At 41.2% G+C, this 26,067-nt stretch overlaps 1 protein-coding gene across 2 annotated transcripts; it reads right to left on the bottom strand.

Moving 5' to 3' along the window:
- Nucleotides 1–509: 509 nt before the first annotated feature.
- LOC113169934 (sperm acrosome membrane-associated protein 6) lies at nt 510–25,946 on the bottom strand. Of its 2 annotated transcripts, XM_026371737.1 has the most exons (11): nt 25,450–25,946; nt 17,267–17,328; nt 4,818–4,996; nt 4,615–4,701; nt 4,357–4,428; nt 4,088–4,111; nt 3,917–3,994; nt 3,308–3,411; nt 2,223–2,379; nt 940–1,120; nt 510–820 (listed from the first exon to the last, which is right to left on the bottom strand). In XM_026371737.1, exons 3-11 carry the CDS (start codon nt 4,870–4,872, stop codon nt 739–741), a joined length of 840 nt encoding a protein of 279 aa, XP_026227522.1. In that variant the 5' UTR covers nt 4,873–4,996; nt 17,267–17,328; nt 25,450–25,946; the 3' UTR covers nt 510–738. The 2 variants fall into 2 exon arrangements, with proteins under 2 accessions (XP_026227522.1, XP_026227520.1); XM_026371735.1 differs by lacking the exons at nt 17,267–17,328; nt 25,450–25,946 and having other exon boundaries at nt 4,818–5,103.
- Between the last annotated feature and the right edge of the window lie 121 nt (nt 25,947–26,067).

Genomic DNA, 26,067 nt, shown 5'->3' with positions numbered 1-26,067 from the left:
TAAAAGAACAGTAAATATTCAACAACAGCACTGCCAGTCTGCCACACTTTTTATATTGTAGGAATATGCTTCTCTGATATATTGGTAAAATTGATAAAAAAATAAGTGTTTTTGTTTTAGCAGAATCTAAAACATTGACATTTTTTTCCATCTATTGTGGATGGAAAAAAAAATTCAGATTTTGACACCATTAGCGAGAGAAGTAAAGGTGTATCCAAATGTACACCTAGTGACAGCTGAGATTGGCTCCAGCCCTTTCATGACCCCATACAACATAGATAATGGAAAGATAAAAATACAGATAAATGTCTATTTGATTCACTTAAAATATCAAAAGCAACAAAAACATTTTAATATATATTTAATATAGGATAATTTGACTAAATGGAAATAAGACGGCACATTTTATAAGCTAATAATTCTAATAATTAATGTATTCAAGCATAAAATATAAAAAACAAATAATTGTTAATGAAGTAAAAGTAAATTCCCCTTAGATACTAGTTTAGTTTATTATGTTTATTAAGTGGCACAAAAAGTACTTTAAGTTCTACCTTCAGTAAGTACTGTGAATCTAGTGCTTGGAGTACTACATCAATCCCAGGTCAGCAAAGCAACACTGGGTGCATCCTGCCCTCTAGTGGTCGAAGAGGTCACACACAGGTTTTCCAGAGCTATGACGTAACACCAGTAGCTTGATGAAACGTTTTAATTGCACTACATGCATCTTCATAACTCTCAGGATCCTAAATCTTCATCTCGGTCTGGTTGTTGTTCAGGATGACTTGTTCGCTCTGGCACTGATGAAAAATACAGAGCCCTGAAATAGCCAAAGAAAAAACAGCCAATTAATATTATGGCTGGGGGGCATCTATTATTATCATCTACGTTTCTGTGCTGTTTATGTCTCATAGTGTGCAAATAGCAGCTTTGTTTCACCCCAGGGAGAGGAACAGCAGCAGTAGCAAGGCGGTTAAACAGGCGTCGAGAAGCAGTGTGGAGGGGAGGAGGGGGGAGTGGGGAGGACCACCAGGCGCAGGGAGTAACTGCCCTCCTGGGAGCACAGATAGGTCGAATATCTCCTGCAGCTCTGTGTGGCCTACCACAACCTGGGGGGTCACTTAGAGAGAAAGAGCAGTGGAGAGAAGGAATACAGGACCGAATTTGAACTCAAGTATTGAAACATTAAACAAAAAAATAAAAGAAAAAAAGGCCTTATGCTGTAAAGCACAGTCACAATAAATTATTAAAGCATACATTAAGACTTAGAATTAGACACGTCAACTTCTACATATGTGCACACATGCAAAATTATAAGAAACCCTATTTTTACCCAAATACATGAGTGCATTAAATAAGGTTATCTTACGAGTGGTGACTTGCATCTGAGACACTCAATTGCACATTTTGAAAAAGTTTAAGTAACTAGAAGTATCCTGTAATTCTTCAGAAGAAATTATTGCCGTTAGGTAACACGTTAATAATATAAGGAACACAAATAAAGATAATTATGCATAACGATGATAAAAACAGAAATGGGTGGGAGGAACATCATTTAGAGAGCAATCAAACAGTGGAACTCAGTGCAGTAACACGTCTGACTAATGTAACTGATGAACTGTGCATTGCAAGTTTTCCTTATAGTTGTTTAATATAACATTGTTTTATTGCTTGGTTGTATTTTAGAATATGTGTATCAGCTTAAATATACACGGAGGACTTTTATGAGTATTTTTAATTACCACTGAGTGAGAATGTGTGGGTGTGTAGGTGGCGGTTCTGGGAAATTAGCCTTGATCTAATTGAAATAAACAAATAAAAATGTCAATATATGAATACATGTATATACATAGACACTTATTTCTTAGTACAGATTCATTTACTTGCTTCACATTCATACTGTTATTTTTCTAAACCGTCAGTACTTCTTGAGATTTGTGTGTCGCACTTGCCTTTCTTTTGAAATGCAAGAAAAAATATTCATCCATTTTTTTACCCGTTAACAGAAAACATTAGACCTAATAAGATAAATAAAATCTGACCCAAGTGAACAACACATGACGCAGCAAAACGAGGTTACACATACAGCATCTGGTATCAAGTATAATCTGTCAATATTTGTGAAGCAGTTGTTTTGGGTGTCCCAGTACAAATGTCCTCCCATTGATCAATATCAATCCCAACTTCCAATTCATCCTCGCAGAAGCGGCGTATCTTGTTACCTGTGAGATAGTAGTAGACTCTCACAACAGACGTCTGGCCTGAGTAGATCTCACACTGGTAGGTGCCCTGGTGCTGCAAGCTGGATGAAGGGATAGAATAGAGCCTGTCCACCCCCGCAGTCACCTCTTTAAACTGATCCACCTGCTGCGTTTTCACCTGAAGGAATAAATACTTTGTAAATACGCCGTGCATGTATTGCAGACAGAGATTATTTATTTTAATCTGTGGAGTCTTAATAACTAGAAAAAACAAGCGTAGTTGGAGAATTAGTAGACTTAATATAAATATAGAAAAAGCCTGTTAGCTTAGCTTAGCATTAAGAGTGGAATGACCTAATGAAAACTACCACCAGCACAGATCAATTAACATATTATATATTGTATACATTAAATAAATAAGTTAACATCTTAACTAGTTGGTTTTAGAGGAGTCGGTGCAGCTGTATTGAATTGTGAGTGGAATGATAGGTGTGAGGCTGCTGTCTATTTCCAGCTACTATTTATTGTCTGTATAGTAACAGAATTTATGGACTGGCCACTTTATAGTTTTGGCCTCTTGATTGGCTCAGACACAGTACTTACGAGCTTGTTTGCCGAGTGCACTAGTTCATTGATGACCAGCACAAGTTTGAAAACCATGGGTCTAAGTTGCATTTATATGTTATATTATATTTGAAATATAGAGGTGTTCATTTTTGATTTAAATGGTTCACTTACTTAAACCTGTCTCATTTCTGTGGGTTGTATGTTAGATAAAGTTGTCGTTTATCTTACACACACGTACACGTTTTTAAAGTATACGTAAGTATCATTAAGGCTTCAGGAGCTCCATAATAAACAGTGTGTTACTGCTGGGCATTTCTTCCCTTCACCATGTGGACAGAGCTAGGTTAGTTGTTTCCATCCAAGTATTTCTGGTGAGCTGAGCCAGCCATCTCCTGGCTCCAGTTTGGAGACAAATATGCTAGTGGTATCAACCTTTTCCACTAATTCTTGGCAAGAAACTCAAAATGCCCATTTTCCAAAGATGCTGAACTATTTGTTAAAGGTATAGCACCGAATGGTCCACCTCATGTTGAGCTCACCTCTCCTGCAAACCTCCAGATCACCTCGATGTGAGCTGGTAAGTGAAATGGCACTTCGCACCACATTTGGACTCTGCTGTACTCCATTACTTCAATTTCTCTAACTGAAATATAAAATAGAGTCACGCACATACACACAGGCAGGAACGCAGACAGACACACGCACAGATACAATTCACAGGGGGGGCAGCTCTTGCAGCGTGAGCCCTGCTTAATGATAATACTTAAGCCCAGTCTCTGAGGAGTGGAGTAAAAGTGATGATATGCTAAACAGTGGATGTGCTGTACAGGGTTGATACGAATACCGTCGTGTGTGGGAGTCAACTGTCACCTTGCATAAAGAAGCCAAGGACTTAAAGAGTACCTTGGGGGCTCTGATATAATGTGTGGAAATAAAACCTCTCTCTGTCTCTTTTTCAAATCCCGACTTTCTGCTAAGAGCATTTCAAGGATCAAAATAGGAGCATTTCAAGGATTGAGGGTGGATGCTTGGTGAAAATATAGTTATGTAAGAACATGTCAAGTCTGGATTAGCAGACTATTTCTCCTATTTGAAAATTGTGATGTAACAGTATCAGTAATCCAATGTGTTTGACACATTATACTCACCTGGACAGTCGAGGGGGAATTCACAGGAGTCGTACTGGCAGGTAATACAGTTGTACACTGCACCTGCACTCTGGAAACCTGACGAGTGCATGAAAGTGATACTGAAACACACATAAAGAGAGTCTGTTTCTAATAACAGAAATTATGATACTGAGGAATAACAGCACTAACCACATGGAGGGACACATCCAGAAACTGTGAAAAGAATAAAAAGGTACATTACCAAATTTTATTTCCATCAGGTGACTTGATTTAATGCCAGAGGGATGAGTCAGTTCAACCTCACTGCTTCTTTTATTCTCCACAGTATGTGAAAGGCTGTAATAATGTAACTCGCTTATTACAGAGTGAGTACAGATATCAGAGGGAGCCGTAATGACCTAATATAGGCCTTACTACAGATAGAAAGATGAAGGAAACGGGAAGAGACCATGTCTCACCTCTAGGCAGTTTGGAGGCAGCCGCGATGAAATTGTCTGCTGCTGTCTGCAACCGTTCCTCATACACTGTGCCTGATGGATGGAAAGGAGGAGGAGGAATAAGACAGAAATACTGGGCTCAACACATCCTGGTGAATTGTATGCTTTAGGGCATCATTTTGAAATCTCTCATTTTTAGCTCTCCTATTTTTTTTTTCGACCTTACTGAGACACTCTAAAGACTCATTTACTTGTCTGTCAGAGCAGGTGTTTCGGTACCGTTATTGAGCTGATTGTCGAACTCTTCTACTAAGGGCAAGATCTGCGCATCCAGAATTTCCTTCAGCTGTACATCATAACCCTCACCTGGAAGAGGGACGCATATCACACACGTATAAGCCAACTCATTTGCATCTTTAGAGCTTATTACTCAGTTGACATGTACATTCTATGACATTAGGAAAAAAAGGTCATATCCGCACCCACTCTGCCAGCGTCAATTATGCTCTCATTGTTGTTGAATATGCTGTCCAACATCTTGAAGCAGGCGTCAACATTTCTGACATTGTGCTCAGGCAAAATGTAACCCCAGCACAGGCGAAGACTGTCTTCCACATCAACGAAGCACTGATAGCAGCTCAGAGAGGGGCTGAACAGCAGGCTGACACACACAAGCCACAAAGCAGATGTGCACATTTTATGAGCATCAGACACAACAATTGTTTCTGTGTAAACAGTTTTTATTCAAATCTTAATCTCTTAGTGATCATAAATGTGGAAGTTCCAAGGTTTTATATTCCAGGAGAAGCTTAGATAATAAAACCTTCAATAAGAATTTAATGTATATGTCCCACATGAGCTTAAAAGTACGATTCTGACAGGGTCCTACTCATGTTTTCTCATCATGCTTGGGCTTAAGCAGAGAGCATCACATACTCCTCTCTTCTACTTCCCTCCGTTCTATTGTCTCTAGTCCCCATTTCCTGCTGCCTCAATGCACCAGTTTTACTGCAGAGCACAGAAATGGAGCGAGCCAATGAGGGAGGCAGCAGCAGTGGGGGAGAGGGGCACATGAAGAGAGAGTTAAATGCTTATGTACGTGGAGGGATAAAGTGGGGAGCGTGTCTGCACGAAAACCCAAGAGAAATATACAAACAATAAAAGTCTAGCTGCTGGTGTGGGGATGGGGAGACGGAGACAGAAAGCTAAATAGAAAACAGGGGAACAATAGGGACATTGAAATCAATGGAACTGTGAGCACTGGCGGAGAGGAAGTGCACATTCTTGCGGGTGGAGTGAAAAAATGTTGAAAAGTGGTGTTTAAAGAATGTTAGAGAAAAGCAAAAATGAAGTGAGAGGCGGGTGCAGGAGGTAAGAGAGGACACGCAAGTGACAGACGGAGGCAGGAAGAGGGAGCGGGACTACAAAACAACTCCGCTACCTCATCACATCCTGTATCCCCCACTCGTCTCCCATCCTTCTCATCCCCACCCGTCTCCCCCTCCTCCCTGGTCCCTCACTCCCGGTACATCTCCATGACAACCAGACAGGGTGCCTAATACATGAACTTAATATATTTCCAGTGGCAGGGTGAGCTGGGTACTAATGCATTCATCTGTCTCCACACAGACAGGCCAATCAATATCGGGCAAGTGTCTGCTCCAGGACTGCCAAAGTCAGATAGCTAGTCAGACGCTTGGACATGGAAAATCCCAAATACGTATGTTGTGTGTGTGTGTGAGTGCATTTCATTGTGTCTGCTTGTGTTCAGCATGCGTGCAGCAGCAAGGGCACTTTGACGAAATCTTTTCGTGCATGTCCAAGCCCATTCACAGCTTTATAAAACTTCTAGTTGTGAAAAAAAAACAAACACTTTTTATCTTTTGTTTATTGGGAGAAAGAAAAGGGGACTTTTTAAAATTATATTTTATATTGAAGAGATGAAATTAAAATGAATCTTTGATAATGTAAATTTAACACCTGTGGAGTTATTTGCGGCATCAGACTCAAAGATGTTACATACATTCACAGCTTTGTGTCATTTTTTATTAAGGTAGGTAGAAAAAAACACACATCAAGTACAGAATAAAAAAACATGCACATTATGTACTGTGATTTTTGAAAGTGACATATATGACGGGGTCACAACCCTTGGCTGTCTTGCAATTTGGCCCCTATTCAGGGCTATAACACAAAGCCAGCCAGTAGGGTTAGCCCCCTTAGATTTTCTCTGCTGGAACAGGAGTGGTCGTCTTCTTACAGTTCGAACTGACAAGTCACGGCACGACAGAAAAGTCTGTGTACTAGGGTGTATTACAGGAAGAAAGACAATGTAACCTTATATGTTCGGAGGATTTTCCTGTGTTTAAATACATATAATAATATAGTCGAGCAGGGAAACTATCAAAGGAAGCATCAAGCATTAAAAAAACACGTCTATCATATCAAGATACTTAACAAAAGGCTCCTTTTTATGGGATGCTGAAACTGAATGCAGCCCTGTTCCCGAGGACCTCACCTGTGACCTGCTTTGACCTCACAGGTTAAGGGTCTCAGGGACAGAGGGGCATACTGTGAAAGTAAAATAGACAGGGAGGATTTAAACACAAAGCAAAGTAGTGCAGAAAAAAATCCCAAGCTCAGATGAAACGTATTAAAAGACAGAACCGCAGAGTTGCTGCACCGAGACAAAGACATGACCTCATCTGACATTTGGATTCTGCGGCAAGGACCGGTCTCCTGGTGTGCTGCGGATCAGAAACAAAACCGATCAGTTCAATTATTGCCTAATCAGCACATAATCATGACATATTTGTCTACATTTCCCCCACACTAATCTTTTGTTTTGTAGAGGAGCAATCAGCGAGGCAAAGCAACATTTTTCACAGTAGGCTCAAATAATCTCAGCAACCCAGCAGCTGAGCACATTGTGGAGGACATACAATTAATTCAGAAGAACAATTAATTTTAAACTGTTGATAAATGTCATGGACATGTTGGACAGGATTTTTTTGAGCTACCGCAGACAAAATTGCAATGTGTAATAGCTTTTCAGAGCTCAGTGAAGTAAAAAGGGCTTTAAAAAAATCCGCGTCACACGTATGTAAGAAGAAAGTAATAGAAGAATTAATTACAGCCTAGATCAGACAGTAACTAGCACGGAAAAGAAATTCCCCCAATACTCACCCTTTATACGGACAATTTTTAAGAATATTTAAACGATAATGCATATGTTGTAAAAAAGTATTTACCATTAGTTTAGCAGCTACAGCACTACTGTACAACTTTTTAATTCTGCTCAACTTCCTGTGAAGAAAATGTACAGTCTGGATTAATATACATTGAAATACAGTCCACAAGCCTTCAGTCAGAAACATTTAAAGTGACGCATGTCTCACAGGATCCACAATATCTTCATGCAGTACTTACTGATTACTCACCTATTACCACATTTTACCAGTCCAACATTAAAAGGAAGACATGATCTGTGCCCTGACTTTCCAGGTAAAACTAAACCAGTTTCCAATGGTTATGAGGAAGAAGACAAAGACGACCGGGAGGACACGCAACACATCAATCCACCTATAAATTAAGTAAAAATAATGACACTTTAGGCTCAGTCAAACTGTAACAATAGCATAACTTGGTGTATATTGTCATGGCAAGAGAAAAAAAAATCATTGCGTAGAAGTATTAGAAGCCGATGCCACCCACTGGTAGACAGACAGAATCACACATACGAACTAGGGAATACTGAATATATTCATATGGTGTGAGGAAGAGGAATTATCACATTTTTATGACTCATCTATCAGGGAAGCATGATTATCATGTAAAACACCTAAGTGTGAGTGTGACTAACACCGATGTGACTGAGACAAACACTGCACCAAATTAAACTGCACTAATGTATAAGATGTCTTATATGCAGGATGACTTCACGAGCTACAGGCCAAGAGTTACAGAGATGTGATGTTGAGGATTGTCTGAGTTGATTGTCTGAGTCGCAGACACACGGAAGCAGATCACAAGCAATAGCAGACATTTGCCATAACTTATGGGACTAATGGGAAATGAATTCAGCATTTGTCTGCAGCAGAGGTTCTTTCTTAGGTTTGTTTGAATCACTATAATTCATGTCAGCACCAACAAAGCGAAACTGTGAACTACAGATGGCAAATCACATTAGCGCAACATAAATGGACATTTCTGTGTTGAATGCATTCATCACAATTGGAGCTGGCGTAAACGTGCATTGTTCAACATCGCAATTCCTTGACAGCTGCAAATTTAGCTAATTAGCCTCCCTTATGCAAAAAAGGGTGATTATAATGAGAGAGATTTTCATAAAAGACTTACAAATATGGTGCTGAAGCAAAGTGACAATTAAAACAAGGTGCAAATAAAACATGAAATGTAGACGTGACCTGTCGTCAGCATCCAGCCTAGACACTAATTAAAAGGCTTCTCAGTGTGTGCAAACACACGTGTAATCTCACGATTGCATTACAAATACATACACACATCTGCGCAAACAGTAATGCAGGACATGTTACTGTCAAAGAAAAAGAATCTGTGATAAAAACTTTCACGTAAATAAGTGGCACCTCTGCGTACAAAAGAAGCATGCGTCTAGATAACACATTCATCTAGTGAGTGAAAATGTTTTTAAAAAAAAAAGGAGACAATCACCTTAAAGTCAGCCTCTTCACTTCTTTTCTCTCCTAGACAGAGTCAGTGTGTGCTTCCTCTCAGCTCTCTCTATCTGTCTTGGTCTATACCGGGGCCAGACAAGAGAGCCCAGCGGCAGGTAGGTTACAGACAATAGTATTGATTCCATTATTCTGCTCTCTACCTACCTATCTGACTAACACCAACGTCTATCGAGCTCCTCACCTTTTGTCTCTGCAGGGCTGCCGTAACAAATACACGAGAGCTGCAAACCAGAGGAAAATAAAGAGAGAAAAGGCTTGCTTACTTGAGCATTCACACACCAAAGCGCCCGGTGCACATGCTATCCAACACTTGCAGACAACACACTCACTCACATACACACACACACATACAAACACACACATTTACCCTCCATGCTGCATTCATGGTTTCCCGTCGTCCCTTCTTGCTTTCATTGTACCTCAAAGTCTCCTCTCTTCCTCTCTTCTCTTTTCCCCTTTTACACCCTCTAGTCGTCATCCTTCCATCTCCCTCTTTTCCCTCTCACGTCTCTACTAGCCCAGTAACCCCCCTCCACACACACACACACACACACACACACACACACACACACACACACACACACACACTCCAGTCTGTGAGCTACGTGTACTGTATGTGTGTGTGAACATGTGAGAAAGGTGGAAAGAGAGAGTGCAGTGAGTCCGTGTGTGTGTGTGTGTTTACATGTGTGTGTGTGTGTGTGTGTGTCTATGAAAGCTAGAAACTGTGTGTGTGTTTGTGTGTGTGTGTGTGTGAGAGAGAGAGATGATGGGGGAGGGTGGGTGTTAGAAAGGCTAGCAGAAAGTGGGGATGGAGGGGGAGGGTCAGAATCTCTAATAGGATGAGAATAGAGAGAAAATATGAAGCCCAGGAGTCTCATGAACCTGAGAGCCTGACATTACTGCCTCCTCCTATGTGTACAGCAATCATACTATCATCAAATTGATTACAGGATTTATAGTGTTGCACCAACATAACTCTAAATTGCAGCTTGAGTGACATCAAACACACTAAATAAAGCCAACATGGAAAGCTCTGCCAATTATAAGTATGTGTCTCGATTTTACGGCGAACATTAGAGGAAGAAGAACACCGTTTGCTATTTGGTACAGTCAATATAATGCAAATGATGCACAAAGCACAATGAAATACAGCAGAAAAAAAATAGACAACTTGCACATGCATGTCCATGCTTTGCATTGTGAGCATAAATAACCTAACTGCAACAGTTTTACATAATTCATGTTGTGTAACATTTTTCAATCCTCTTATGTTTTCATACATTAAATATGTCTGTTCAGTCAGCTCACATGTCTAAAGGCAGCTTGATTCTAATATTTGCTCCACTCTCTGAGAGGACAGAGAGTAGCAGTTGTGTTTGTTGGATAACAGAATCATACGGCCCTGAGGGAAATTCAGAAATGAAAGTAAATCTAATTTAGACCCACTGATTGGCTGTCTGTTCAGCAAGATGGAGCATAAACACTACACTTGACGTGTAAGCACCATTAATGGCTCTAAAGTGTTCTGACCATGTAGTACAACAGAGATTATGACACCAATGTGTCACACGTTTAGAGAAAATGATGGTAAAGCGACAAAGAAAATATACTGTTCTTGGCCTAAAGGAGCGAGCAGTGACTGAGGCCTGAAACAAGTCCTCTCTGATTGATAGATAGATACTGTAACACCAGGCAACAGGAAAAAAATGCTATGAAATTGAGATGAATACAGGGACAACTGATCATATAGACCACTTGTAACATTTAGTGGAAGATTTAAAAGTCTTCTTTCTAAAAGGGACGCAGAACATGTGATGGGAACTGATTTAAGACGAACTCGGCGTCACCTTACTGTATTTCAAAAGACGTTCAGATGAAGCTTCGGTTTCATAAATATGCAAGATGAGGGTTCAACCTTTCGGAAATGTAGGTTAGAATAAGAACGCCACACCATACATACATAATATCCCATGAATATTCACGATGTACCCACATTGCTTATATACGTGTCTGTGCCACTTTAGCAGCAGGTAGAAGACTCATACTCTGTGCAGCTGAATTTATTTCCCGCTTTGATCCTTTTCTCTATAACTGCCTTATTCACAGCTTGCATGCAATTCAGGACTCTTCACATCCTCCTCCGTAGCCACGCTCGTACTGTAATGCCATGCCATCTGAATTAGCATAGAAACAACATGCTGAATGTGTTTACACAATCTGCTGTGGTCTGCGTACTGCGTGTTCTACACAGTCCTCTTGCTCCGAATGTGAGTTCCCGTGCAATATGTGCTTGTGTAGCACATATATTCTACCTCACCCTGCATTAATGTCACCAAGACAAATTCCTGCACATTTTCTGCACATTCTGATTGTGAATAAATTATGGCGCGCAGGAGTCTTTGCCTTCTTTCCTCTGTCTGTCCCCTTGCCAATAAATTGCGTTAGAGCACGGCTTTCCACGACGGCGGGCTATCCGGGCGCCATTTTGGCTTATAAAACAAGAAAAGGCTGCTCTTTCTGGCACGAGTAGTGTCCGAAGTGACAAATGCAGAATGTCACAGACAGGTGTGTGTGTGTGTTTGTGTGTTTGTGTGTGTGTGTGTGTGTGTGGGTGGGTGTGTGTATGCCTGCGGCTGCACTCTGCAGTGCCACTGAGAGACAAAGCACTGGGAGTGCTCCATAGGAATGACATCATCAGTCTGGGATGGTGTCTGCCTTATCTGTCTCGAGATCAGGATGCTCTAGTTCATCATTAAATGCTGAGAGACCAGAGATTGCATCTGCTGCGACATGTTTACTCATCCAAAATGTTTTTAGAACTTATTGTATGTGTGCACAGGCAAAAACATTAAACCTTTACAGAGAGTAATCCCGGGGTGCTCCAAGGAACGCACATCGGTTGGTTTGTACTGGGAGAGGTTGTTGGTGGTTCTAACGTTGAAAGACATTTTTAGAGCAGCATACGTGCGTGTGGACGTATGTGAATATGTTCATATAACAATCTGCTCACACATATGCACGGTGTGCAGCATCTGCCAAGCTGAAAAATGAGCCAAGTAGAACCAATCACTGGTATAAACAATCTCTGGTGTATGACAGAGACAATAAGGCAGGGCAGATAGCCCTTCCTCCCGCGTACATTATCCTTGCCCCGCATACCTTGAAGTGTTCAGCTGTCTGTTCTGTCAGAAAAGCAGCATTGGCAAATGATAAAGAACCCCGAGACTGACGGTGCCGAATCAGCACAATTCTGATGTATGCCCCCTTTTTTTTCCGCCTTCCAGGAGGGGAGGAGAGCCGGTTGTAACGCAGTGCAGATGGCTGCTGTCTCAACCATCAGACCGACATACTGAGGGGAAGGGAGGAGGGGAGGTTGTGGGGTAATAAAACTGGACAAATTAGCGTGATGGCATGTGTTAGTGGATGCATGTGACTGCACAAACTGGTAACATGGAAGTAGCATGTGTGTTAAAGGCATAGTGTCAGACAGACAAGGCGTTTCTACCTGTTGTTGTAACGTACAGTAACAGTGATGAAGAATTCCCAAGCACCCACAGGGATTTCTCGATTTCCATAGTGAGGCTGTGTAAAATGTATATGGCTCTTGTGATGTCTATGCAATATGTATGTAATGCATTGTGCTGTGATACAGACCGCATGAAATTGATCAGGGGTTGGGAGGTGCAGAAAAGGGGCAGGGTAAAAAGAACATAAAGTTGCTTATCTAATCTGATCTTATCTGCCTATGTGTTCTAATCTGGCCTCAAAGTTGGTTATTGCGTAAAAATGGATGTTTGGTGTCTTCTCTTAAAGGTGGGAACCACTGATTGTTAGTCTACATCCACCTGTCTGTAAAGTATTAGGTGGCACTCCTGACAAGTGCACAGTTATTACAAATATTACACACAAAATGATACACTGGCTTCTTGAGTATTTTGCCCAAGGGGATAGAATCTGATTAGAGGTATCACAGTTAAAGAGGACAACTTATGTCATGAACCACTAGGAGATCCACTGTTGGAGTAGCAACATACTTACCTCTCTGCTGTGTGTGTGAGGGGGGGGGGGGGGGTGTTAGATGTGGTGAGAAGTGACCCCGCAGGGAAAGCTAGAAGGTTGTACAGTTATCTCCATGCTGTTTATTATGCGAAACCATACAACCAACTACCTCACACTGCAGAGCACAAGACTGTAGAGTTGCTCTTCAGGCAAGATCTTCACCAGAAGGATGCAGGTCAAATCAAGTTCAGAGCTATTTATATCAAATTTAATGCAGAACTGATGCAGGTGTCTGTTCACTGTACACCACACTAAACTATACTAGACACCTGTCTAGCTCCTGACTGCCACTTAATTATTTCCTTACTTCAATCTAGCTGTTAGCAATATACTCAAACAATCTTCATGTCATCTCTAAATAATTTAGTGAGATTTGAGATTAAGACATACAGAATGAAAATGGGCTTAGCCTTTTGATATAGGGATAAATATGGGCAAATACATGATTCTCTTACATGAAGTACTGTGGTACATCTGTGTCTGCGCTTACGGCTAAAGGAAGAAGACAATAGCTATGAAAGAATAATAGGATTTATCTGAAGAGATGCTCGACAACTCTCCTCAACATGAGATGTGGAATTAACATGCAACAATGACAGAACCGGGAGAGTTCATCTACTTGGGGTTAAGAAAATACCCCGACATCGAGTACTGCAGTAGTTTTGATGCCACAGGAATAGAAGTGCGCAGAGGCAGCACCCCAGCCTGGAGATACGTTACACTGAGCAGGTGCAATTAATCAGCTGGACACAGGACTTACTGTTTAAACACCAGTGGGAGAGAAAGACAAGGTTGGCATATCTGATGTAGGAAGGCGTAAGACTGGATGGAACAAAATCTAAAATAAAAAGTGTTGAAGTTTGACATTGTTGGAGCGCAGCTATGAAAATCCACTTTCACGTCTTTCACACATCCAAGCCTCTCATGCAGGTATGAGTACTACAAAGGCTTTTGCCCATGTTCATTCATAGTATTTCCGTCCATTTCTTAGGAGTTGTTGCCCTCTACTGGCGACTGTGCACTTCTCTGCACTCTCACTTCTCTCACCGTCCTTTTCTTCCAATGCCACACGACTCTGCAATAGAGCATCACCGACAACTGCAAAATTAACTGCAAACAGTACAATATGTTATCCCCTCACTTCCTCAGTCTGAAAAATACAGACTGAGGAATACAAGCAAATGTGTATCTTTTCTTATCTTTTCCCTCTTAAACATTAAAAAAATTACCAGCTATCACTGCTGCCACCTCATTATTAAACCGTGATGTTTGGATTTGCACACTGCAGCATTTCATCCAAATCGGCTGTCTGATTCCACTTAAAGCTGGCTGGTTATCATGGGAGTTAAATGCCATCTGCCATAACACTGTCATCGCCATCAAGTCTCCTGTCAGCTGTGATATCTAAATCTGGGTGACTCACTTCATGGACAAAAATCGAATTTCGTTCACATCAAACAGAGTAAAACAAATAAGCTCTAAACTAAATAAAAACTTATTTCAGATGTGTGGATCCTCTCTGTAGAAGTTGTAATTATTGCATGCTACAGTACCACATTTGCTGGCACACCGCTACATTCCAACAGCTACAGGCCAGAAGTATTATGTTACTCCTGTGCACAGATTCAGGCGTAACTGGGGCAAGATGATATGCTGTGAAAATGCCATTTAAAGCGTTTCAGCAGCACCTTATCAAAACAGAAGTATATGAACAAATCCTGTCAACATAAAGATGACTTCAGAATTGCAAATATTTGGAAAATGTGAAGTCGAAACAGCCTCTGAATCCGTAACACTGACAAACGAGAGCAGCATGTGGGAGAGCTGCAAGCGGCATTGCATCTGCTCGAGAAGCATTACAATAAAGATAAGAATCAGTGACCGCACCTATCTTTCTGCAGGGCTCATGTTGAAGCTATGGATTAACAATGCCCATGAGGACACACCGACATAGAGAAGAAGAAACTAGATAGCCCATTTGGAAAGCATCTAGCCAGTTGAGCAACGCACTGTTGTTACTGTTAATTGCAGCAATGTTGCCAGGTAAATTTGTGTCCTCTCCGTGCCTCTTCTTTTCTTTTTTGGTCTGTGTTCGGTGTCCTGATCCTCCCCTTTCTGCCGCTCCCTTTCACTCTCTTGTCCCAAAGTGCACCCCCTCCTCTCCTCCCCCTCTTCACTCACTCAACCTTTTCTCTGCTTCAGCCCTCATGGGTCCCCATTTCCCGCCTCTTACCCTTTTAACCACCCTCTGCCTACATACCCCCCTCCTGTACTCTCCATCTACACAAACTAGCTGGCCCCTTTTCATACCCACCACCTCCTCTACTTTATACCCCAGGTCTGTCATATTTTCACAGTCAAATCACGCAGAAATGCAGCGTAATTGTGCCAGTGTCAGCTATCCGTCCTCTATCTCGCCTGCTCACTCCACCCTCAAGCAGGCAGTGGAAGACTACTCCACTGTGAAAAATGTCTGGGGTGATTTGTAAATGGGGTGATGTCACTTCAAGTTCAAAATTCAACAACACACTTTGGGATATCACTTAATGGTTACAGTCCTAAAAGGCATGTAAGAAATTTACAGCGTTACCGGTCAGCACAAGGCAATTTCACTTTCAAATCAGTGAGCGCACGTGATGAAATGAATGTGTAAATGAACTCTGGGAAAACTGAAAGATGGAAAACACTCAAGTTTGAATGTGCAGTACCACATAATTTTCATATGCCAAAGCTATGGTGCCCAGTTCTAATATTAAATAGGAATATACAACCGTCGCCACTCCCTCTGACTGAGATCATAGTGATGTTGCAATGCAGGTAACAAAGAGGGCAACCTGCCCTGTTCTGCTGAAATATACATGTGTTTTCTCCCAGGTGAGAGCAATACTCTATCCAACACTAATCTGCTTTGGTTGACGCCATCCCCATGTACCAAGATGGCAAAATTAATGTTGCCATGGGAACCTTTTGCCTGGCAACTCCAACAGCCTGGCAACTAGCCAAACTGTTGCTATGGCACGGCTGTCAATCTACGTACGCTGCGATTGGTGTGCGTCTGCCCTTATGTGGCTCCTCCCTTTCAAAGTTTCCAATCAGATGCGTGATGGAAGAGTGTATCTGTTTAGAAATGATACAACTGGGTTTCAAACCAGTTTAGGTGTGTGTGGTGGGGATGTGTGGTGAGACAATATTGGTTGGCCGAATATTTTACCAAGCCAAGAAGCAGAGAAGCAACGGCGTTTTACTTGTGGTTGCATCTTCGAAAAACACCACCCTTACGTTTTGTATTTTAGTATAAAATTTCAGCATCTGGCCAGCTGCAGCACCGACACGGCTCTATAATTATGACATAAACATGATTTTTATGTTTTAATTTACTTGTGAATTTTGTGCAAACAAATAATTTACATTTTTTAAAGATTCCTATCGCTCCTCATAGTTACCACAGTCTGTTCAACGGCTTAAAATTAAAGTAATAAAATGTGAGTGCGTTTGCATAACAAGATACTGAATGGATTTTGTGAGTAAGGACACTGTCAGTGCATTTTACCTGACTTCACTGACCTACAAAATACAAAAATGAAAGCCCCTCAGCTGCAAAGATACAGGCAGCAAATACAGAAAAAAGATTTTTGTTTGAATGTAGCTTTAAACATTAAGCTGTTTGCATCTGCACTTGAACTTGAACCCCATAACATTAACGTGTTGAGGTTCTCTGTCTGCATTCATGAGGTACAAAAAAGAAATGTTCACCAGTATGACTACTTTGAATGATTAATGGAAGTTCATGACATTGTGATACTTCTGTTACTGGTTGTCATTTACCATTAAAACTGCCAATATTTCGTTTATATACAGTATAAGGGGAAATACAGATATTAAATATGCTCTATAGGCCTGTTTATATAACAAAGAGTTAACCTTAAAATCAGGTTAAACACTGAACAGATAAAATAGACACGTGCATGTGTATATGACAAGTAAATTTTCACATTTAAGTCCAATACATTATTTCTCCTATGTATTGAAAACTAAACTCAGGATTTAAGAGGAGCAGATAGGTGGAGGTTATGTGGATAGGTGAATGCAAATGGTTTTGTAAATTAACACATGGGTGAATGATTGAAATGGATAACACAGCAAAAAATGGTTACCTTGAGATCAGTCAGTCATTGCAGTGTACCAGATGTTCCTCAGACGAGGAGGCGAGGGGCAGCTGAAACACACGCAGAACAAACACACGCGCACAGAGGTTAGACGGAGACGAGATGACCTCATGAATAGAAAGGCTGTTTAAGCAAGAGGTCACAGGTTCAATCTGTGCAACAGCTGATGTGTCACTAGGCAGGACGACGAAAAGCTACTGGGTTACTCATGTGTTGTTCTGGGGAACAGCAACAGCTCCAGAATGTAGCACTGAATGACAAAATGTTGGGTTTAATTCTGGTGTGTTTCAATGTTTAGATCACAAAACTAATTGTTGTAAAAAAGCCTGACGTACAGAACAGAGGCCCTACAGTGAAAGGTGCTTTTCACGCTGCAGAGATAGTTCAATTATAATTACCCTCATTTTAAAAGCGTTTAAATGATTTGCATTGCGTGTTAAGTACTGCCATTAATATAGGTTTGGATCTTTACAAAAGTATCCCAACATAATCAGCATTGAGCTAACTGTGAGCAATTGTTGCTTGCCATGAGGAAACTGAGAAGAACCCCACCAGATGCTATAACTTAAGTGTTTTACCTCTTGAGGGTATCGGGAAAGGATATTAGATTGTTTAGGAAAACATTTGAGGGCGTTTAAATCTTGATATCTGCATGCCACCTCAGTGCACACATGCGTTGGGGCTCAGTGTGGACACAGCAATACAGCAGCTTGGAGTGCTAAGCCTCCTGCTCCGGTTTGATAAATATAACTTCAAAAGAAGCAGCCAAACAGCTTTAGCTGGCCGACTGCACAATGAACATAATAACCCTCCACCCCCCCGGGAGCTCCTCTAGTTCATTTACCCTTGCAGAGCGCCACGTCTGTATGTGCACGTGTCTTTGTTTCACTGCAAGCCTCTTGGAGGCTCCCCTCCTTCTGCGCTATACAAAGCGGATGTATAGAGAAACCTTTTGGACCTCATTTTTTACAGAGGAAATGCATCCTCCTTCCTCCTCTCCCTTCTATTTGCCCCTCACATGTAATGCCTGATTGACCATAGCACCCCTATAAGAGGTCAAAGGGCAGACAAAACAGTCTGGTGTCATGGCAACCTGTGTGCCACCATCCAGAATAGAAAGGGGGAACACAGGGGGGTCAAATGAGCTGGCGGTTAAACCTGTAGGAACGCTACTTTGTGTTAAGGCTAATGTGTGTGCAACATACAAACACAAATACACATGCACACTTCATCTGCACCGCGAAAACGATCTTTATAATTTGCACTCCAGTAAAATCAAACCAAAGCGTGACACGCTTAAGTGTAGCACCTATCGGAATATCAGATGGCGTGCATGCTGCAGTGATGTGTGTTTGCTACTGCCGTGCATGCAACGCGCACATGCTCGTGCCTCTCTGTGCGTGCATGGGAGACACTCCTGTGTGAAAGGTTCTTTGTGACCGCTCGATGCAACGGCAGTGGGGGAGGGGGCTAACAGATAAATGGGAAGCAAATGCATTCAGATCAATACTAAGCTGAGAGAGGGTGAGTGGGGTTGAGAAGAGAGAATGGAAGGTGGTGAGTAGAGAGGGAGGGTCCACGGAGGGACTGATTAATCATTCCTGTATTGTTATTGACTTTCTGTTAAAGGGGGTGAGTCAGACTCTGAATTATGTGTCCGTGCTTGTGTGTATGTGTGTGTTGTACTGTACTCGATGCGAACACAAAGTCTTCAATTACAGGTCCAGACTTCGCTTAGGTTTGGCACTGTAGCTGGTTTAGTCGTGCTCTGCCTACCTTTTTTATTCCAAGCGTGCACTTACAAGTTTCAGGCAGTTAGTTTGCATATTCAGCACAATTTAAGAACTTAATTATTCATGTTTTGTAAAAAGAGCTAATAGGCCTTTCCATTTCGAAACGGGAACGGGGGAAGCGAAGGAGGCGAACAGGAAATCCCCTGTGAGGAGTTAATGAGGAGCTGACGACCGAACAGACACAACAGAGAGGGAGGAAAGGGAGGGAGGCTGCTGGAGGTGGAGGAGGGGAAACACTGCCCTGACATCTGACCCTCTGACTGTGACCTTGCTCATTGTCTGAAAGGACAGACAATGGACACACCTGAGTACAGGTCATGTGTGAGCGCGCACATGTGCACAGACATAAAAAGACTGATTGCAGCTTAGTTCTTTAAACCGAACAGCAGAGAACACCCGATCTGCACCAAAATAACTAATTAAATAAATAAAACTGACATAATTAATTTACAGTTTTAACAGCAACACCAATGTCAGACATCGCCAAAGGCTGTGTTTTCCTCTAATTAGGACCATTTTAAAAACAGCAATTTATCAGAAGACTTATCAGAGTGCTTGTCAAAGGACGGGGGGCCAAGCTAACTGAATGAAAACCCCATTCAGTGTTACCTTGAACTTGAACAATGAGTCTGGTGTTTGTGCTGGGGCCACTTCCTGACCTTTCCATTCCTCTATGGAAGCAGCCAACCACAACGTCTCCTTTCATCTTACAGATGTGACCCCGACGACCCCACCCTGACCGAGGAACAGCCCGCAGTGGCAGCTTTTTACTACAAAATCTTTGACATGCAGAAGTTTGCTATGATATTTTGCACACTGATGCGGTATACTCCTTACTGCACTTCACAAGAAGCCGATTCTCATCACCAGACCGACTTCTTATTTTCTAATGATTCACTGAGCAAACAGACAAAAAAAAAAAAAAAAAGATTCCTCATCCAACCCTTCACCTTCCTTTTCTCTTTCTGCTCTGGCATCAAACCTTTTCTTCTTTTCTCACACACCATCTTTCTCAACTGTCTTCACCCACTTGTCTGTACCTCTGTTTCTTTACGCCTTCATCCATCCCCCCCGACTTCACACTCTAGCCACCTCCTCTCTGTCTGGCACCAGAGAGTTGGCACACTCGAGGGTGTCGTTGTGTGACGTGGGCAACTGACACCTCCGACACCACTGCAGAGCATGTGTATCACTGTAAAGCATAATGGAGAGCCTTGTGAATACCATCAATATGTTGCCAGAAGAGACGTAGTGACACTTCAGCCACTTGATCTATAAAAACTAGAACTCACACCCATAACTCTGTACTTTTAAGGCTATTATTAATGATTATTTTTAGATCTTTTTTGCAATTGCTTTCAAAGAGCAAAGAACTTGTTTTATCTGACAATAATATGAAGGAGAAAGAACATTATGTCACATTTGAGAAATTGGTAAAGTTATATTTTGGCATTTTTATTTCTTCTCTGTAAATATGATGCTACTGACACTAGTTGGTTAGCTTAGCTTAAAGATCACTTAATACCACATGTAGCATGTTAAACAGTGAACCTTTTTTGCCACCTTTGGACAGAGCCAGACTAACTATTTGCCCGTGTTGCTAGTCTCTCTGTTAAACTAAGCTCACTACCTATCTCCTTGTTGCAGCCTTATATTTGCCAGACACAGACAAGAGTAGTGATAATCTTCTCATGTCACTTGCTCTTTCTTTCTAAGTACTAGATGATAAAATTGAATTAGATTTTGAAGATCGATACCAAATGTTGAGTCAACAGTTCCTCAAATGTTTCTTTTGCTGGTTTTATCTGAGCAGGAAAGTGACAATCCTAATATCTGATATGATTTGATAAGATCGTAATGTAAGAACGTGAGGACTACTTTCTGGTCTGCAGTTGGACTAACTCACGAGAAGATAAGAATAATGTCTGATCACATCAACAAAGCATAATTTCTCAGAAACCTGCTCCATATATCATAGATAACAAACGCATTGAAGAGAATACGAGGCCAGTAAGAGACGAGTTCAGTGCTAGAATTATCGCATTGAGACGCAGTCGCACTATCTCTCACTTTTTACTCAACTCACAGCTCCTGAGAGCCTGAAGATGTCTGTGAGACATCTAAAGAGTCTGGGAGGTGAAGGCAGGCAGTGAGAACCAAAACTCGGAGACAGAACATAAAAGAAAGAGACATGCGTCGAGAATGAGACGGCGGTAGGAAGGTGGCGATAAAGATCAAATGTGAGACAGAAGAGACAGACGTGGAGGAAAAGAGGGGATAGAGATAGTTTGGCGAGGCAGCACTCTGACCTACTAATGCAGAACTGAGGAATTCTCACTGCTGACACCAAACACATTCCTACAGCCTGCAAATATTAACCCCCACCTCACCACCTCAGCTTAGATCTGAATGCACAAGGCAGCCACCTGGCCTCTCCATGAGGAAACTATTCATTGATATCAACTCTTTTACTGGAAGAGATCTTAACACTGCAGGAGGGTGGGGGAGTTGGGGGGGACGACAACACAAAAGCACATTACTGTACCAGCACGGTACAGCTACCATGAGCAACACCAAATGAGCGTGAGTGGTACTTTGGACGGCCATACCTGGAAATCCTGTGATTTCTTTACGCTCTATTTATGGGATACCAGAAATAGAGAACAGCAAATAGTCAAATAAAAGTGATTGAAGAATGTCGCTGCTGAGATTTGATCCTTAATCATCAGTTCACTGTGGGGAGAGGCTCATACCCACATGGATCAGAAAATGTATTAAGGCAAACTGTGAGATGTGTGTTTACTGTCTCTATTGCAGGCACACTTTGGGATTTAAACTCACCACATGCAGAAACCTACAGTAAACAAAGACTTAATAGTAAAAGGTGAAGTATATAAGGGGTGCGTGCTTACTTTTACAACCATTCAATGTAAAATTAAATTCTTTATTTCAAGAAATTTATTGTTATTATTCAAATTACTGTCAAACTGATGCTGATGTTATTTTAAAATGTGTTTTTCCCTTTAAATAATAGTATTTGGTAAGAAATACTCAAAACATACAACAAAGGTTCTGGATCAGATTATTTGTCTTATATACTTAGGTCTCTGTGATGTTGTGATCCTATATCAGGGCATCATGTTAATCATTTACCTGCATAGTTTTACAATAAATAATGTATTCTTTAGTTTGCTGTCCAAACAGTATCTATACACAGTATAATATAATGAGTATAAAATATATAATATAGCCTTAAATAACATATTATTTTACATGATATTTACCATTGGACAAAGTAGTATTTACCACAGGTTGGAAACATATTCCGACAATAAACTGTATTTAAAATAATAAAGTAATCATATGTTTTGCTGATAATTACTAACTACAGCTGCTGGATAAATGTAGTGATTAGAAAGTCCAATATATCGACTGGGAGAAAAATAAAAAGCAGTCACCTCGAACCAACTGGAACAAAACATGTCATGTCATTCAGAGATTCAAAGTGGTAAAACTTTGTGCTCCATGTGACAGATATAGAAATATTATCAGCACTGTAATTAAAGGCAGGAAAGCCCTGTGGGTATCCAGATGGAGCTTTCTCAGCTCCAGCCCTTTTTCAATCCCATGTCCTACAGAAAGCAGGCAAACATTGAAGCAACTGGAACACTGGGCCCACGGGGAATAGCTCTCACTCAGACCGTGAGAGAGCTGTGGTACATCCACAGTGGTCACGTGGTGCGGTGCTTTCTCTCGACGCCGGACACCGCGGCCTGTTGTGTGTGGCCCTGTTCCCATCTCTTTCACACCAGAGCTACATAATTGATAGCGAAGGCCGAGTTATGTTTTATAAAGTGAAATACATTAATGGCTTCCTCTGCACTCTGAAGTTTAGATGTGCTGGGATCATAAGTGGCAGCCTCAAGTTGAAGAGGTTTTAAATAACGCATACATTCATCGTTGGTACAATAAGCTGGACTAATCCATTATTTCTGCCGAAGTATTTTGTATTGCTGAAGAGGAGAAGTGCTCTAAAAATGTGCATACATGTTTTTTGGTGTTATGATATGATATGGCTGGATAAATGCATCAACAGCAACCAGTGGGTTTTATTCATGAAAGGTTCCTTATCATCTGTTTTTTATTTGTTTTTGAACATTAATTGTGAAGCATTTGATCCGCACAACATGCAGGAAACCACAGATATGTTTATGATAAAGTGAAAATGCTTGTAAATCACACTGAATCTAAAAAGCTCTTCAAGGAATTTGTCATTAGCATAAGTATATGTTTAAATAATTAGATGTAAAAGCACCAGTAATGAAATTATAATCATGGGTGGAAGTGGAAAATGTCACCACTGGATTATTGTTTTACCACAAAGCTTGAATAAATATGGAAGTTAAAAACAAATGGCTTGATATTAAAGTAGAGATGAAACTGTAAAGTGGTAAATGTAGCACGTACATTTGCACACAAGCTTCCACGTTTAATCTCGCACATTCAGACATTAAGTTCACTATAAAGTTTCGTAATCCCAAATACACCATTTGCACCATGTTTGTCAGTCTTATGTTGTTGCAATCTTTTGCACACAACCAGTAGAACCACGTACTGAAGAGAAGCAGTGAAAAGGATTTTTCACACCTTCGCTATGAGCAGTTTTGTCAATGTGAAAACGCAGTTCCTACCCACGGACTTCAATGAAATACTAATATTTTAGACTCCTCACAGACTGCTGACCAAAACCTGACAAACTGTATGGTATTTTACTGTGTACGGTAAATGAATATATAGATCTACCTAACACTAAGAACTCTCGGCCATTAGCACCTTTTCCTGCAGTGTAGATGAAGATGAATCTATCTACTACTGCATACTGAAAATGCAGAAAAGTTAATGGCTGAAACAAATGAGGGATTTGTTAAGTTTAACTGGTCGAGGTGAATTCAATGAACATCTTTAAATTTAAAGACTCCATCAACAAGTTAAATTCAAATTTGTGCAAATGTGTGTAGCACAGTGGCCGACTGAGCTCTACCTTTGACCATGGATACTATCAGAACAGCTGGAACAAAATTAAACAGCCCACTTTATTTTTATTATGTGTTCGGTTCAACAATCTTAACTAATCCTCAGCCAAAAAACAAATAACTGTGTGCTAGCTGCCTCAGCTACACTCAATACAAACCAGCCACCAGTCATCGAGGATGGCTTTCTGGGACTCGGGTTTCCATACTAAGTCTTGTGTTAAACCTCCATTCACGTACTGCTACAATCGACATTATCAAAATTACAATTATGCCGCCAATCGCTCTCTGATTTTCTGATCATGCAAACCTTTTTTCTGCATTTTGCCAAATGGCGAACCCTGGTATTGAGAGCTCATATCAAGTGTCCATGAAGGTGGACAGTATTATTAACCCTCCGTTAATAAGGTCGACTATTATTTTTCTTCTTATTATTATTGTGGGAGGTACTACTGACTGAATTTAAGAAAAAATGACCTAATTCTTAAAGCGTTTTAAGAACATGAACACAATAAGGATATATCATAGGTCCTTGAGCCCACATGCGAAGCACGACCCTAACTTATCGATATTAAACAATGGAGGCAAGACTGAGAACAACCAGAACAGCAATGATGGGCTCAGAGCAGAGCAGAGCAGAAAGCAGAAAGGAATTTGGAGCAATAAGTTAGGCCTTTGTGGACGCTAAGGGACATACAGATGAGGTCTGGTCATATGCAGCATAACAGGGACGCAAACTGAGACCACAAAAAACTGTTAGGGGAAGTAGTGGGTGGGACATGTCAATTCCAGAGCAGGGAGCACGATAAGCAAATAAGTCAAATAGTTTGTGTCATCTTTTTATCATATCATCTGAACCATAAAAAAACAAACTACACCAAAAGCACTCCCTTTGTAACAGAATACTCTGTAACACTATACACAAAACATTTACAATGACAGCGATCGACACAATTCTGGCACAAACCGAGTGTCCCGACCCCGTTCTTCCTTCCCCTCCGTCCTCACAACTGGGCCCCAAACCAGCCTGAGCCTTTTCCTACCACTGATCTTGTTTTCAGGAAGGAGCTATTTCAGCAAACATGCATGAGGATTATAAATGAACTGTGGAGACAGGGAAAATGTTCCAGCAGGAGTGGGAGGAAGGAATATGACTTTGGGCAGACCAAACCAACAGAAACCAAATCAGAGCCTAGAACAGAAATCAAGACAAAAACTAAAAAGCAAAACAAAACAATAAAGGACAGAAATAATGAGTATGAGATTACCTTTGTTTCTAAATAACAGTTCAAGAAGTAAATATAAGAGAAATTCAGTGTATGTTGCATAAGTCTGCTTTGTATTTTACCTTTTCCCGCGTTTCTTTCCCGTTTCCAACTTGATTCCCCCTCTCTGTCTCTTCCTCCTCACTCTCGAGTTAGTGCTTTCCCTCTTGACTTGCAGCTTTGCATCTCTATTTCACTCCAGCCTCGTCACAGTTTATCCGCTCTTGGCTCATCTCCTCTTCCTCAGACACCATTTCTCTTTTTTTCTTTCCACTCCTTCCACGCTCAGGACTTTGAAGTGAAATGTGCCTTATGGACAAAGGAAATCAACGCCATGAGCAAAAGTACAGGAGGGAAAGGCAAGCAGATGAAGTCACGGGCAGTGAAGTAAGAGGCAGGTAGAGCTGCTGCTCAGTTTGTGCCTGGGATAGCATGTGCTAAAGCCATGCAGAACTGGTCCTACCATATGCAACACCGAGAGGAGAGACACACAGAAGTCTCTGCAGAGAGAGCTGAGAAAACACAGAATGCAAAGGAGAGAGAAGGCATCAGTCATCATGTGTGTATATCTGTGTGTGTGTATGTGTGTGAGCGTGGATGCATGCAGGGTAAAAATGAAGGAGAAGAGAGAGGGACGGGCAGAGATTGAAAGAAAGGAAGGTGGGAGGGAATAGGAGGAGTATACGTGGAGAGAGGAAAAG

The sequence above is a fragment of the Anabas testudineus genome, chromosome 16 (assembly GCF_900324465.2).
Source record: "Anabas testudineus chromosome 16, fAnaTes1.2, whole genome shotgun sequence".
Classification (NCBI taxonomy): domain Eukaryota; kingdom Metazoa; phylum Chordata; class Actinopteri; order Anabantiformes; family Anabantidae; genus Anabas; species Anabas testudineus.
Note: the sequence above shows the minus strand (reverse complement) of the source record. Positions and strands in the feature narration are given on the sequence as shown.

What these genes read in the sequence shown, in the direction of transcription:
- LOC113169934 (XM_026371735.1), bottom strand. Translation starts at nt 5,031, where the DNA reads ATGTGCACATCTGCTTTGTGGCTTGTGTGTGTCAGCCTGCTGTTCAGC. An exon ending in TGCCTCCAAACTGCCTAGAG is followed by an intron (nt 4,112 to 4,356) that starts GTGAGACATGGT and finishes TTCTTTTCACAG; the next exon opens with TTTCTGGATGTGTCCCTCCA. An exon ending in TCTGGAGGTTTGCAGGAGAG is followed by an intron (nt 2,380 to 3,307) that starts GTGAGCTCAACA and finishes TTATTCCTTCAG; the next exon opens with GTGAAAACGCAGCAGGTGGA.